Source organism: Prosopis cineraria, unplaced genomic scaffold (assembly GCF_029017545.1).
Source record: "Prosopis cineraria cultivar Desert tree isolate PC_DT_omini unplaced genomic scaffold, ASM2901754v1 PC10, whole genome shotgun sequence".
Classification (NCBI taxonomy): Eukaryota; Viridiplantae; Streptophyta; class Magnoliopsida; order Fabales; family Fabaceae; genus Prosopis; species Prosopis cineraria.
In genome coordinates this window covers 10,872,593-10,888,761 of record NW_026555341.1, presented here as the reverse complement: position 1 = coordinate 10,888,761, position 16,169 = coordinate 10,872,593, and the positions used below count along the sequence as shown (strand labels likewise).

The following is a 16,169-nucleotide window of genomic DNA, read 5'->3' as shown; positions in this document are numbered from 1 at the left end:
GTAAAAAAGTTATTTCAAATTATCTCAATAACATACAATTTCTAAAGCAATAAATATAATAATGTTTAATAACACTATTAACTATTAACAATATTATTACATTCATAAGAAATTTTTGCACGAACTTAGTATACCATATCATTTATGATTTGTTCAATAAAAACATGCCATATAGGTTTTTTATAAACAAAATTATACCTGTTTTTTTAAAAAAAAAATTGCAGTAGGGGGGCCATAGCCTTTACTTGCACCTTGTAAATTCGTGATTGCTTGCTCCTGTTAAAGAGAAAGTCTAATCTAGATTGAGTAAGCCATGTTATTTGTGATATGTCTAATAAAAATATAATATTTAGATGACATTAAATATAAATTAATTATGATATTAATAAAAATAAAAAGAGAAATAAAAGAAATTAAATATGCATTATGTTATAAGAGTAAAATCAATTAAAATAATATTACATAAGATTTTATATAAATGATTTGGGACATTCTAATTCAATTAACCATAAATAACATGATATGCTTTGTCTATCTAAGAATTTTTTCTTATTAAAATATTAATGTGTAAAAAATTTATTTCAAATTATTCAATAACCTACAACTTCTGAAACAATAGATATCATGAAGTTTAATAATACTCTATTAACCACTATCAACATTATTACACCAACTACTACAAAAAAAATGATAGTTATTTTTACTTATATATGACGGGCATAAATCATCATATATAAGTTTGTCATTTCCTCCTACCCCCTTTAAATGACGGGTATTTAATTGTCATTTATATTATACAATATATCACGATTATTAACCCTGTTGTATAAACAAGAACCATTTGAATTGAATATGACAATATATGAAAGACCAAATATGAAGGTTATCATAAATAATCGTCATATTTGCTTCTATTTTTTTTTTATAAATAAGGGGCTACTTTAATGCATGTTGTTATAGCATATAAAAATTGTTTTTATAACCACTATTTTCAACATATCCAGACAATAATACAATTAAATTAGGATAGAAATTAATAGCAAAATTTTATAAATATAACTTATTCTAAATTATCATTTCTCTCAACTCAAAAAACATAGAAGATAGAGCTACATACATTATAACAAAGAGAAATTGGCGCCCAGAGAATTAATTGATGGTGCGAGCTATAAAATTGGGAGCATATTATGAAACTATAAAACTTTGACCATCAATGAACATTATCACCATAAGACAATTAAAAGGTAAAATGATTTTGAAAGGTTCAAAATAAGCCCAAGGATGATTTTATTTGCTTCTCATACTGTTACACTCAGCCACAAAGCAGAACATAGATATTGAATGGTGACAGGATTTGAAACCCACCTTGCTGAAGCAGAGATGCAATAGTGATAGGTAATGAGTGGTATTGGAACCCATCCTCACAAAAACATAGGTAGCCGCTTTCCAGTCAACTTCTTGCTCTTCATGCTTCTCGAGTTCGTCCACTATCCATGATGCTATACCAATCTTCTATCATTACCACGAGCTCTGTTCGTCTGTAGATTCGCTCATAATTGTGCTAGATCTGTCCAAACTAAATCTCAACTATATGACTCCACCACTATTTTGAACTAGATCTGTCCACCGTTCATCCGCCCCACCCGAAACTCCACCTTGCGTTGTGCTGGTCTTCATCGTAGGTCTTAACTTGGGTTGCTTGTCATGTGTCTTGCACAGATCTCAACTGATGTGCGTTGAGCGTCGACCTTCTCAAGCTTTAGAGAGTTCCCTTGCAATTGGCCTATTGATGATGACTCAAACGACAGCAATGAAGGCGTAGAGGTTGAAGTTCAAGAGTTGGGAGCTAAAGAGGACTCAAAATCTATAAATGAGATGCTAGAGCACCAAATTTTCTTAAATGACGGGTGTTGGCAATTCCCCGTCATATATCTAACTATTATTATATTATATTATTTTTTAAATATTTTAAAGCATCATATTACAGATATTATATTATTATATTTTATTTTAAAAAAATATTAAAATTTAAAGCATTATATGATGGGTTTTTAAACAACCGTCATATATGATAATATATATATGATGGGTATTTTAAATACCCATAATATATTTATTAACTATCACCCGCTTTGTTATTATATGATGGATTTTTTTATAACAGTCATATTTTGGAGTATCTTATATTTAAAATTCTGTAGTAGTGACCTATGAGAAATTGTTGCACGAACCTGCCATGGCATGTTTTTAATTGGACAAGTAATGGATAATGTTGTGTATTGAGTTTATACGAAAATTTCTTACATTCACACTATAATAGGATTCATAATTACAATATTTATATTCTTTTAATTAAAGATGTATTCAAATAAATCATTCTTATGTCTAATGTAGCAACTTCATTATTTTTTTCAAAATTCACCTTACTTTTTTTTTCTCAATATAGCAACTTCTTTTAATTTTTTTCTTATTTTTAATTTAGTATCATATTAAAAAAATTCTCTTACATTCGTATAACTTCAAACTCATGCAACACACGGATTCGGTCTATATCAAGACATTTTATAACATAAAAAAATTTGAATATATGCCAAACCTAAATTCAATTTTGTTTAACATCAAAATATTTTTATTTAAATTATTTTTTGTAAATGTTATTACCCTATTATTTTTGTCATTTTTTTAAATTAAAAAATAGTGCAACTCACGGGATTAAATCTAGTTATCTTTAAAATTATATGCATGTTCTTTTTATGTTTAACCCTACTTCCTCTGTCTCAACATACTTTTACTGAATGTCACATACTAAAAGAAATTTGTTAGTTAGTTGAAAGCTCATTAAATTATAAAATCCTTACTAATTACACCCATAAGTAAGGATATTTTTGAAGAAAAAAACATTAATTTCACTTTGAAAGACCCATAATACCTTGTACTTTTTAACATCTTACCTAAAAAATACTTTATATTTTTAATAAAGAAAGTAATTGAACAATAACTTGCATATAAACTTTACTCATCTTTCATATTGTGCAAAATTCATATTAAATTTTATTAAATAATCTGACAAATATGGTAGATGAATTCATTACGCTATTAATAAAGCAGGTCATATCATTTATCGAATCATATGATCAATAAGGCACATGCCTAATGAAATAAATGAAAGAATATTGGGGAATGCATTCCTTTCTTGTTTTCCATTTATATGTGCTGTTTTGCGTGGTTTTGGATTAACGGAGTGTCTCAATGTGAGTTTTCTATCAAACGACTATGTGGGTTTTAAAGCTTTTTTGCCACAATTTCCTTGGAGTATCAAAGCAACTGAGAAACTAAGGGTACACTAGATAACATATGAAGTTGAATTACATTATTGGAAGTAATTATAATGAGTGCTCTAGTGGTTGAAGGAAAAACTAAATATTCTAGGATGTCAAAGTTGTAATGATAAAAGGGTTTGCGCTAGGTGAGCTTGAGGTGGCAAGTTTTGCCTAGGTTTACATTGAGCAGATTGGTTTAGAGTTGAGTTGTTGAAATGTTTGAGAGAGACAAAGTTATGCACTTTATAAAAGAAGACAACAATGTGCTCTATCAAATTTTAATTTTAGCAAGTACCAAAAAGATAAAATAATTGTCCATGCCATTTAGAGTATCATTGGTGAGCTTCATCGTGGGACTGTGGCTAGCAAGCACTTTGCTTTATTTGGGAAGTAGAAGTGGTGCAAGACTAGATCACCTTTTTTTTCAAAAGGCAGTGTTCCACTTAACCGCTTGCAAGGCTTGTTAATATTGGGCCATTCTTCCTTTAGTTTGATTTGGGCCTCATCATACATGTCTCTTGGCTCAGAATATAACATCCAGGAAGATTAAGCATGATTAGTTAACTTAATAAGTATGATTAATGAATTAATTAGGTATGTAGTCTGAGAGACCTAATTGGTGTAATTAATTGTGATTTTATCCTTAGAAGTGGGTCCGAATCAATGACGGGCCACTTGAGCATGAAAAAAGGAAGAAAAAAATGAAGGAATGTCCTCTGTGCCACATGCTGTAGCGTATGATCAATCCGCCATAGCACATAGAGGTAGATTTAAATGCAACGAGCCTTTCTGTACCATACACTATGGTGGAGGGTAGCATGCATCTCGATGCACGGCTAAAAATTTGATTAAATCTGTTTATGCTCTGTGTGCAAGAATAGAGAGGAAGAGAAGAGAAAATAAAGAACACATTTGAAGCTCTACTAAGGCACATACATTGGGCCCTTTAAAGGTAATTTTAAGCTTCCTAACGCTGGAGGTCAGTGTGATAAGCTTTCTTTCTTCCTTTCTCTACCATATTTATAGAGATTTTAAGTTAGGGTTTAATTTGAAAAGTTGATTTTTGGTCCATAGGAGTTATGGTTCCAATTTCATTAGATAAAATAGATATAATGGGAGTTGTTTAAGGTAGTTAAACCTTACATTAATAATTTTGTGTATGATTAGTTAAGTGCAGCATTTAATGTTTGAAAATCAATATAAATGAGGTAATTGGGAGAGTTTAGTATCTATTTATGGTGGTTTAAAGATCTATTAATGAAAATGTGCATTAATTAAACCTAGTGAACCCATTTGGTATAATGGGTAGAAAATTTATGAATTGATAGAATAAAGTGTGTGGAGATTAATGTTGGAATACTCACAAAATAGGATAATGATGATATCCTTATATTTTGTTTGTAGTGAAATTCACATCAGCACCATTCAAGCTTATAAAAAGCTTTGGAAGTTGGTATTATAAGGGATAAGCCTTTGACCTCTCAAATGTTTAAAATAATTGAGAAAAATCTAATTTTATCTAGTTGAATATTAATTGATTATTGATTAAAAATGTATTGTTTTGAGATATGATTTATATTTTGAACCCTTGACATAAATTTAGTATATTTGATTATGTGACATTGTGAAAATGCTATGTTTGTTCATGTACATGTAAATAATGATGGTGATTGAGAATATGTGAGCACATGTTAATAGAAATGTAGTGTATAATGGTGAAAAAGAGTTTTAAATGCTTGATGTGATAAGATGATTATATCAATGACATTAATGGTCATAATTGTATACTGTGTCAAATATGTATCACATGATCATTGGTGGGAATTCACTCAAGGAGAGGAGTAGATGGTTAAATCCATGTGGTATCGAGAGTGACATTAGAATCAAGAACTTACCTTGACACCAGCCGTTGGAATTGGGAGGTAGCCCTTGTACCATCATTGATTTGGGACTATCCTACTTATTTTATGACGGATTTGAATCTAACTAGTCTCTACCAATTTATGAGGAGGCTACATTAAGGGTACGACACTTTATGATTATTAGTATTAGCGAAAACCGAACTATATAAGTGAGTGAGTTAATCTTGACTCGGTAACTCCTCACAAGTGGAAGGCTAGGTTAGTCCATGAAGGACGTAGCCACATGATAGCCACCAGTTTCATATTAGAGGTGACAAGAGGGTATAAAGTTGACATTCGATAATGCATTTAAATATGACCACTTGGTTGTTAGTATTATGATCCAGAACGTGTTAGGGGTGCATGATTGGTAGTATTGCGACCCCATATTGTGCACTATGATTTAAAATGGATGAACCATAGCCAAGTTTATCATATGTGTTATGATGGTGTGTTTTTACCTATTTGCATCTGTTTACAATTAATATATAATTATATAGATTAGGTGAAACTTGGTTACTGAATAGTTATACTCACCCTTCAATTCTCAATATTTTTAAGGCCTAACTTATTAGATCCAGTTCAGGAAAATATTTTGAGGCATAGGATTGTGGTGAAAATCCTACTTTCATACCTCTTTACTCTATTTTTTGTGTATTAATGTTGTATAATTACCAATTAGGATCACATGTCATTATTTTGTATTACTTGCATTATTATAGTATACAACTTATATATTTTATATCTTAGGTTAGTGAGTTTTAGTTGTAAATCTTTGAATAGGGTCAAAATACTTATGCAAGTAAGAACATGTGTATTTTAATTATTTAAAATGAAAATGATAGTTTTGTGTATGAATTTTCTCCCCCTAGTGTTTTGCAAAAAATTGGAGTTGAGTGATGATTTTGAGAAATATGTATTTTTCATTGGGTAGGGTGAACTGCACAGGTCTACTAGAATCTATTGAGTATGGTCAGAGAGTTGACACAAGTTTTTGATACTTGTAGTTGAGTTGGGACATCAAAGTTGTGTGTTTTATGAGAAAAGTGGTAAATATGATTTTTAGTGTCTAATTTTTTGTGAAAAATGAATTTGAATGTAAAACTTGTGCCATTAACTAGAGCTAGAAGAAAGCTTTGTGTAGACATCAAATACCTCAATCGAATATCGAATGAGATTTGGGACACATTTGAAGTTCACTCCTTGTGCGGTCATTTTGACAGTTGATATTTGTCAAATTCATGCAATAGAGTGAGTGAGCCGTGATGTATATTTCATAAGCCATAGGTCATGGATTGTTTTCTGCACAAAAACACTTCTGATTTTTTGAAACTCATTGTTTTGAGCTCTATTTAATTTCTAAGCTTTCACATTGTTTTAAAATTCTGATTTGAGCATAAAAAAATTTTGTTAGAGATTATTAATGTTGAAATTTGGAAATCCTAATGTATTGTTTTGAGAATTGTTCTTATTATATGGTTTTACAAACTTGATAATCCTTTATAAGATTAGTCTCTTGATTACTATAATTTTAAAGTTAATTATGATTTAGTAAGGGAAACCTTACACAGAGCATTGAGTCCAATCCAAACAATGTCTATGTGTATGCATGCAAGAAAATGGAAAAGATTTTAAAAATCTTTAACTCTTGGAATAAAGTAAACTATAACAAATACATTTACATTTCTTGTTATGAGCTTAAATTGATCTAATAATATTTTTTGATTACAAAGAGTTAAAATGACAAATTTCGTAGAGAAATGATGCATGTTTATCACAAACACATAACTATTTAACATATAAATGTAAAATTCTTAAATTAAAAGTTTAATTCAACTAGAGCTTAATCTTCATATGATAAATAAGTTTACATCTTAAGAAAGAGAAATATAAAATTTTAAAATTAGAATTTTGATTCGACTCTAAATTAGCGTACATATGATAATTAAGTTTACAATGTTAACAAATAATGAAAAACTTTTTTTTTGTCAAATATAACAGAAAAACTTTGAACATTAACAAAGGATGTGCTATTTTTGTGATGACAATGAATAAAAAAATTAAGAAAAAAATGTATGAAATTTAAAAGATAAACTTCCATTAGACTTGATCTTGCAAATTGTCATTGATATAGTACTCAAATTTATACCATTGTTAATTCATTAAAAAAGTGCTAAGAATAACGATCGTAAATGGGAGGCAGGGACAAACGGTTTCCCATATCAAATATGTCACAAACACAAAACTCTTGTTCTTGAAATGAGGGTTGATCTGGTTTTTTTCGAACTTTAAATGATATGACACATACAAGTTCACTTTAATACCACTTGCTAAGAATAAAGAGCAATCATTTAAAAAATGAGAGAAATAACAAATGGGCAAGAGTAGTGACCACAATAGATTCCAACAAAACTTAACTTTGATATCACTTGTTTAGAGTAGAGATCAGAGTGATCACTTGAAAATGTGAGAGAGAACAAAGGGCAAAAACCAGCAAAAAAGTTTATATAGACCCTTTTTCTTTATTTTATATTGGTTATAATTAAAGTTAATTTTATCTGATATGAAACTTTTCACATTATTTTAAGTCCACTTACATTTGAATAATTTAATAAAAACTATAAATATTGATTAACAATGAGATTTTTTGCCAACGACAACCAAAAAAAAAATAAGAAAGAGAAGGAAAGAATTTTAGAGATAATACAACTTCAACCAAAATTGATATTGAAATTTAAATTCAAGTGAGATGATTTTTTTTTTTCAGTGACAGTAGCCAATATTTAGGAACTCAAAAGTTATTGCACCATTATCTTAATTCGTAAATCAGTTGATTTATTTATATGTGCCAAGCTTATTTATAATCTAACATGTAACAAATTGGACATGTAATTTATTCATATCTTTAAGACTCTGCATAATTCATATTATTTTTTATTAAATAACATAATTGACAAGGACATTATCTTTGATTATCAATATATATACCTAAAATTGTTTATGAGAGGGATTCATTGTGCTATCATTATTGTCACACCCCAAAACTAAAGGTCTCATAATTAATATAAGGTGAACTCATATTTTATAAGATTTGATTAGCTAGAAATTAAGTTAAAATATTGATATAGAAGTTATATATAATAATAAAATTTATAAAGTTTTAAATATTTTAAAGAAATTTTGGCAGAGTCTCCCTTATAATTAGAGTTCCCAAAATTTCTACAATAATAAACCTGTTAGCCAGTCCAATAAAGGAGATTAGCTCCACATCAATAGATTTCATACTAACAAATAATACTAGAATTTAATTACGGTATATATGGAGCACTAACTTATAATTATATAACACAGTACATAATTTCACCAAAAAGAGATATTCACAATGTACTTCCTCTTTTAAAAAACAATAGGGCCCCTCAATGATTCATAAGAGGTATAAGGATTAGCCATAATATTGAGACTAAAGAATTTCTGGTGAGTAGCGTCCAACAAAAATTATAAATAAAAAAATTATGAAGATAGTGACTAATAAACTTAACTAGAAAGCAATTCAATGAAATAATTAAATATATACTTAATTAATAATAAAAAATAATTTTTTTTAATAACATAACCATGAAATTTAATAATGCTAATAGAATCACATTAATGTATTAAAATTCGTACTGCTCATAAGATATAAAAATTTTCAATAATAGTGTAATTCGATAAAGTACTTTTGGAGAACCAATTTAAAAATGATAAAATTTAATTTATATATAGAAAGGCTTTATTAGAATGAATAACAAGTGTGGATGCATAGTGATGGTAAGTAACCAATTAAGTGTTGACACATAGTCTACGAGAATAAGTAGCTAATAAGCATGGTTTAAAGCTACGAAATAATCAAACGTAACTAAAATTCACGAAACATGTGCAAGCATAAAGCATACGAAACAAGCGTGAGTATAATGCTCATGAATATTCATCCCTCCATTCCACATGTGTTGACCTGTGCATGGGGTTAGCATCTCCTACAAGCACCTTGTTAGTAAGATATACTATGGCACGCGAAGGGCTAACTAAACTGTCATTAGCAACTAGCATTTTGAACTCAGTCCCCTTAATAAAAATCAAGTGTGGATAGAGTAAGAAAATAATTTTAAAGTTTTCATCTTCAACCATGCTATTTTACTATTAATTTCCACTACTCAGATTCATTTTTCAAATTAAACATGTAATTAAATAATTAAGCTGCAATAACATAAATTATTAATAAAATCAAAACATGATCGTTAAAATAACAATTATCATAAAAATTGAATTGAAAAAGATATTAATACAAATTACAAGGAAATAATATTAAAATTTAAATAAAGAAATTTTTATAAACACATTATTAGAAATTTATTTAAAACGTTACCCACTCACTTAAAAGTTTTTCAAGAATTTTAAAGCTTTCTTCTCTTAGCTTTTTACTTTTATTCTAATAATGCCCTTAATTTCTTGACAAATACATCACAATTCTAAAATCATTTTTTAAGTAATTTTTCAAGTAATTAATGGGCATTTAAATTAAATTCAAATAATATTAAAGATAATACTCTATCCAATTATGTTTCAAGTACACTTGAGTTAATTAATCCATTTGACAAATTTCAATCCATCCTCATATCTCGTTGTAGCTCATCCTCAATTAACTATCAACCTTCATTTAAGATTCGAAGACTAAAATTTATGCTTTAAAATTTGTCTAACTATGAACATTTATATCACTAATTTCCTCCATAATATTTTAACCATGCTAACCTACTTACTTAAGATAATATTTTTCTTAGACTTGCATTAAACACTTTACGTGCATTATCTCTAATCATATAATTAAAATTTTTTAATCTTCCATCTCTTATCCCACAATTTATCAATAACTGTACAACTCTCAAGAATTCAAATAGTTATATACAATTTTATAATCAATTTGCAATCTACAATCAATAATGCCAAAACTAATTATACTTTGTCAAGAATTAATGAGATTTTAAAACGATATAAAATCAAGGTAAACTCTCGTATTTTATCAAACATAATATGAGCATTAATCATTAAACTAACACCAAACTTTTTTTTTTCTATCTACTTTCATTCCTAAAAATTCTCTAACATCAATATTTAAATGAACCAACTTTCAAGTTTAATTCCTTCAATGGATAAATCAATCTTAATTCAAGAAAATTAAATCCCCATTCTCCACCGTATTCACGACAGCAGCAGAGAAAGGAAGAAAACAAACCACAACCTCAACTAATTAAACACACAAACCCATGAAGAACAAACAAGGAGAAGGGGGAGGGTTGGACGCACTTGAAGCAAGAGAAGATGATGATGAATAAAAACCCACGACAGAGGTGAAAGAAGAATGACGGTGGTGCAGGGGGAGAAGAATGATTAGCAACTCCAACCTCCTTCAACAACCGAGCTCATTCATGCCTCACCACCAACAAACAGACGAAATGAGGGAGAAGGGAGAAAGTTTGATAGCTTCGACAGTGAAGAAAGATGTAGAGATCGACGGAAGCAGAAACAGGGATGAGCATGTCCACCTTGAACAAACTCCTTGTGGCAGCAAACTCACGGCGAACTCATGGTGAACACCGGCAACCAACTCAAAAGGAAAGGCGAGCATGAGATGAAGATTGATCAGAGCTTCTCTCCTGCTGAATCTAGCGTATTCGACGGTGGAGGAGAAGCGATATGTCGGTGAAAAAACAAAGAGAAATGCAATTGCTCTGTTTTTCGCACGAAGGAATAGGAAACACAAGAATAATTGAGAAAATTACAAGAAAGAACAGGAAAAATTAAAAAACAACACAAATTTTTTTATAATTTAAAACAAAATAAAATTAAACTTTTACCAAGAACCTTTAAATTATGAAACTTAAAAAAATAATAAAAATAAAAAATTGCTAATGTAACTTTCAATAAACTATCACTCTCATTTGCTATAAAATTAAAACAATTAAATAAAATATTAATTGAGAGATAAACTTATTTATTTCCAACTTAGGTTCATTACAATTATCTTTAATTATCAATATATATACCTAAAATTGTTTATGAGAGGGATTCGTTGTGCTATTAATAGAGGTAGATCATATTATGTTGACTGAATAAAAATAATTTTTAAATTTGTAAATTATACGCCAGAAATAGGGATGCGAAAAAAAAAAGTGCAAAACTAGTTACACGACCAATTACTAAATTTTATACTTCATTCCGTTTACTCAGCAATTAAGAGTTTAATCAATTCACATCCTCATCTTTTCTTCTTGCTTTTGAATTTAACCTCATCTTTGATAGCTATTTCTTTTATTTCTTTATTATTATTATTATTATTATTATTATTATTATTATTATTATTATTATTATTTTGGGTAAGATCTTTCTTAGATCTTTAATTACTCGTTCAAAAAGATACTTCACAATGGAACTGCTATTGATGATAACAATATTTGTGAATTGCACGAGAGGCAAGATATCTGTGGAGGGTCTAGGAAGAGAAGGAAAACATCTGTGCTTACCAAACAGAGCTTATTATTACTTATTGAACGATCATTTATTTTTCAAAGGCACTGCTAATTACAACGGTTCAAATGAAGTACAAAAAGGTAAAACACGATATTGCGTTTTCAGTCCCGTCAGATAAGTACTCTAGAGCCACTTTGTGCCTTCATTGCCCTATAATCATTGTTGCCCTCTGTAATATCTATAGGTGCATCAATGGCGGATCCACTTAACCTTCCTCGATGAGCCGTTGTGCTTTTGTGCCTTTCACTTGAAGAGAAGAGCCTCTTTTGGCCTCTCAAGAAGAGACAGGACTGTTGTGGCGATATGTTTCGATGAAAGACCAGCTTCATCAATCTGGTCTTGGGGCGATCCATGATCGATGTATCTGTCAGGAAGCATCATGGCTCTCCACTAAAACCAAAGTTCAAAAGAGAAATTAGGCTACAAATCGTGGTGACATAATGAAGGAAATTATAGTAACATGATGGAGGACCATATATTTATTTTTACCTTCAAGGGTCCATCTAGAAAGCCAGCCAGGCTCAGGTATTGGGAAACATGAGATCCAAAACCTCCTATAGAGCCCTCTTCCACTGTGAGTAGAATTTCATGCTCCTTCACTAATCGTTTAATCAGATCAGTATCAAGAGGCTTGCAAAACCTAGCATCAGCCACTGTCACAGATACACCTTGTGTGGCGAGCATCTTTGCAGCTTGCAGGCATTGTTGAATCATTGATCCATATCCCAGAATTGCAACTCTGGTTCCTTCTGTCAGTATTCTTCCTTTTCCTATCTGCACGACGCCAAAACGAAACAACAAACAAGGTTATAATTGATCACTTATGATGACTTGTGAGTTACTAGTGTGCTTAACCTCCAATGGGGTTCCTTTGTTATTGGGTGGCAAAACAGCTCCAACACCATTTCCTCTAGGAAATCTAAAGCAGCTTGGACGGTCATCAATGGCTGCTGCAGTTGCAACCATGTGCATCAGTTCAGCTTCATCGGATGGAGCCATAACGACCATGTTGGGCAAGCATGCCATATAAGTGATATCGAAGGATCCACAATGAGTCGGTCCATCTGCACCGACCAATCCGGCTCTGTCCAAAGCAAACCGGACCGGTAGTTTCTGAAGATCTACATCATGGATCACCTACACGACAATCATGGTCAACCACGACGCGGTGAGATTACTATGATGGTTCTAATATTGCCGCTGAAGTGAAGTACTTGGCTTGGATAGTTTTTGGCTCACCTGATCATATCCTCTTTGAAGAAATGTTGAATAGATAGCACAGAATGGCTTGAGACCTTCTGTGGCTAAGCCAGCAGCAAATGTGACGGCGTGTTGCTCAGCAATACCCACATCAAAGCAACGTTTTGGGAATTTTTTCTGAAAATAATTCAACCCCGTGCCACCACCCATGGCCGCGTGAATAGCAACTATATTGCTATCTTGTTCAGCTTCCTTGATCAAAGATTCAGCGAAGTACTGGGTATAGGAAAGTGTATCAGATTTTGGCTTGAACTGTTTGCCTGTTCTCGGGTCAAACTTGACAACACCTTAGAGAGTGAGAGACTATCAGCATCATTCTTATCCATAATCATAATACTCAAAAGTCAAAACTGTGCTCATGTAATAATTTCAGTCAGTTCATTCAAGTTCCATAAAACAAAGGCATGTGTCAGCTAATGGCATTGCTTAATTAATTTGCGCCACACCATTGAGCAATCGTTTTTATCCTTGTATTGCAGCCTTACTCTACAAATTAAAGTTTGGAAATTTTCTGTCTACAATAATTTATAATTAATATATTTAATATTATGTACACATTGTATACCACATACAAGTAGATGTGTATGTATATGTATGTTGGGCAGGTTTTATTATATAACTGATCACTATTTTTAATTTTTAGTACATTTATTACTATATATATTGAAATAATATTTTAAATGATCATTAATTATTACTTATTAATATTCGCTACTCGCCCAACCTCCCAAAGAAGAATGTTTTCCCCTGGTTCCATCTTTGTTCATTTCGTAACCATGATCTATCATTACTATGCAATGTAAGATCACAAACCTATAAACCAGGAATTTTAACCTCACCATGCATTTTATCAGGTGCAACTTCTGCTGGGGCATACCCCTTCCCTTTCTCTGTCACAACGTGTATCAGAACTGGACCTGGTGTTGGCATGGCTTTCACTTTCTGGAAAATGTCGACCAGATCTTCCAATTTATGACCGTCCACTGGCCCGACATAGTACAACCCTAGCTCGTCAAAAAATGTTGACCCATTAGCATTCACCATTCCTCTAGCATACTCATCCACTTTTGCTGCAACTTTATGTGTTTGCGGTCCTATCTGCTTCGTAATAGTCTATATAGAACACAAAAATCACAGTCAAATCCTATCTTATACATACAAATACTTATTCATTGTATGCTTACTTTTGCAACTTCTCTGAGTTTGCGGAATGTCTTGCTGGCTTGAATCTTGCTCAAAGAAACACTGAGTGCTCCAACTGGATTTGCAGGGCCGTCAAGGGTAGCAGTTGGCAAGGAGACTTGCTTGTTGTCATTAAGAATAATGACAAGGTTGGCGTCGAGGAATCCGGCATTGTTCATGGCTTCGTAAGCTTGACCAGCAGTCATGGCCCCATCTCCAATCACTGAAATGATTTTAGTGTCCTTTCCCTGAAGATCCCTCGCAACAGCCATCCCTATACCATATTTAATAATCACAATCAATTCCTCTTTACTTTTAACCAGTTCTTCGAAAACTGTTTCTTAAGGTTTAAGATTATATATCTCACCAAGACCAGCAGATATGCTCGTCGAACTATGTCCTGCCCCGAAAGCGTCATGAACACTCTCGTCCCTCTTGGGAAATCCAGCCAGCCCAGAAGTTTTCCTCAAGGTATGCATCTTGTGCCTCCGACCTGTGAGGATTTTGTGCGGGTATGCCTGCAAATTCATCGAGCGACTCAAGCTTTTAGCTCTTCCTCTTATTTTATGTACATTAGTTAAGCCTACGTAGTGCTTCCACCTCGACTCAAGTCCACTTGGACTTGGACAGCAAACAGCCTCCATTAGAATAAACTAAGACTAAAAGAATGTAAGATCAAGAATCACAATTTCAAGAAGAGAAGGGAAGAAGGAGCGACCTGGTGTCCAACGTCCCATATAATTTTATCATCGGGGGTGTTAAAAACATGATGCAGAGCAACTGCAAGCTCCACCACTCCTAAGCTTGAGCTAAGATGACCTCCAGTATTTGCAACACTGTGTACGATATCTGCCCTCAACTCAGCTGCGAGTTGCGCAAGATCCTGTGTCATACATATTTGTGAAGAAATTAACCGTTGTGGGATTGATCGATGAGAGATTAATCAGTATACAGTCATTTCAACAAATGGTTCACCTGCTTGGACAGATTCTTCATATGAACAGGGAAGTTGACAGTGTCCAGCAATGGCGTTTCCGGTCTCAGTTCTGCGTAATTAATCTTCCACACATCACCAACTTTCCTTATCCTCGTCCTCTCCTGGCCGCCGGAGCTATTCTCCGAGGACCTCACTAAGAACTGGCACATGCATATACAATTAATAACAACAGCCATCGTCAAATAATGAAGAAGCTTCGGATCAGAGAAGAGATGTAACCCATGATCATAAACAATATAAGTTGTGCCCAGTTTGCAAACCTGCTTTTTACCACCATGAATTGGAGTCGGAGTCTTACGACTCTGAGTGATTGGCTGGTTTGGCTTAAGGAAGGAGCCGCAAAATGCCATGGTGATGGAAGAGAGAAGATGAAACAGAGCTCACAGTGAAGTCTAAGCACAGAACCTTTTTTGTATTATTTCATCGGACACACAGGCTGCTCCTCTCCACTTAAAGGTGAGAGAGAGGTCAGAAATGGCAAGTCCGTAACTCATAATGCATGTACTGAAATGAAATAAAAGAATACAGAGAATGCATATTCTTTTTTGTTTTCGTTTTTTCATAAATGTATTTATGTAAGAAAATAGGAAGATTTTGAAAATCTTTGACTTATGTAATAGATTAAAACTAAAACCATATATCAACAAAAGTTGGGTGATCCAACTAATAAGAATTTGGTTCATAATCCATAAGATTATAGGATTGAATTCCGTTGCCAATATGAGGACTTTGTTGGTGGGTGATCCTCCTATAAGTATTTTATAAGCTTTTATAAGTTAGGAAGTCATGTCTTAACTTTAGTGAGTTCTAAGTACTCAACTCATCTAAACTTTTTACTTATAAAAAAAAAAAACTAAGACAGGTACAATTACATTTTATTATGAACTCAAATTGATCTAATCATCAGGTGAAATTAACTCCAGCAAAAAATAAAAAAAATAGAAA

The 16,169-nt window shown here is 32.0% G+C and overlaps 1 protein-coding gene across 1 annotated transcript; it reads right to left on the bottom strand.

Moving 5' to 3' along the window:
- Positions 1-11,774: 11,774 nt before the first annotated feature.
- LOC129284623 (probable 1-deoxy-D-xylulose-5-phosphate synthase 2, chloroplastic) lies at positions 11,775-15,665 on the bottom strand. The gene is made up of 10 exons (XM_054920149.1): positions 15,485-15,665; positions 15,203-15,364; positions 14,946-15,110; positions 14,595-14,745; positions 14,230-14,501; positions 13,885-14,158; positions 13,025-13,332; positions 12,641-12,922; positions 12,275-12,559; positions 11,775-12,175 (listed from the first exon to the last, which is right to left on the bottom strand). The coding sequence occupies exons 1-10, from the start codon at positions 15,572-15,574 to the stop codon at positions 12,029-12,031; spliced, it is 2,136 nt and encodes a 711-aa protein (XP_054776124.1). The 5' UTR covers positions 15,575-15,665; the 3' UTR covers positions 11,775-12,028.
- Positions 15,666-16,169: the final 504 nt, after the last annotated feature.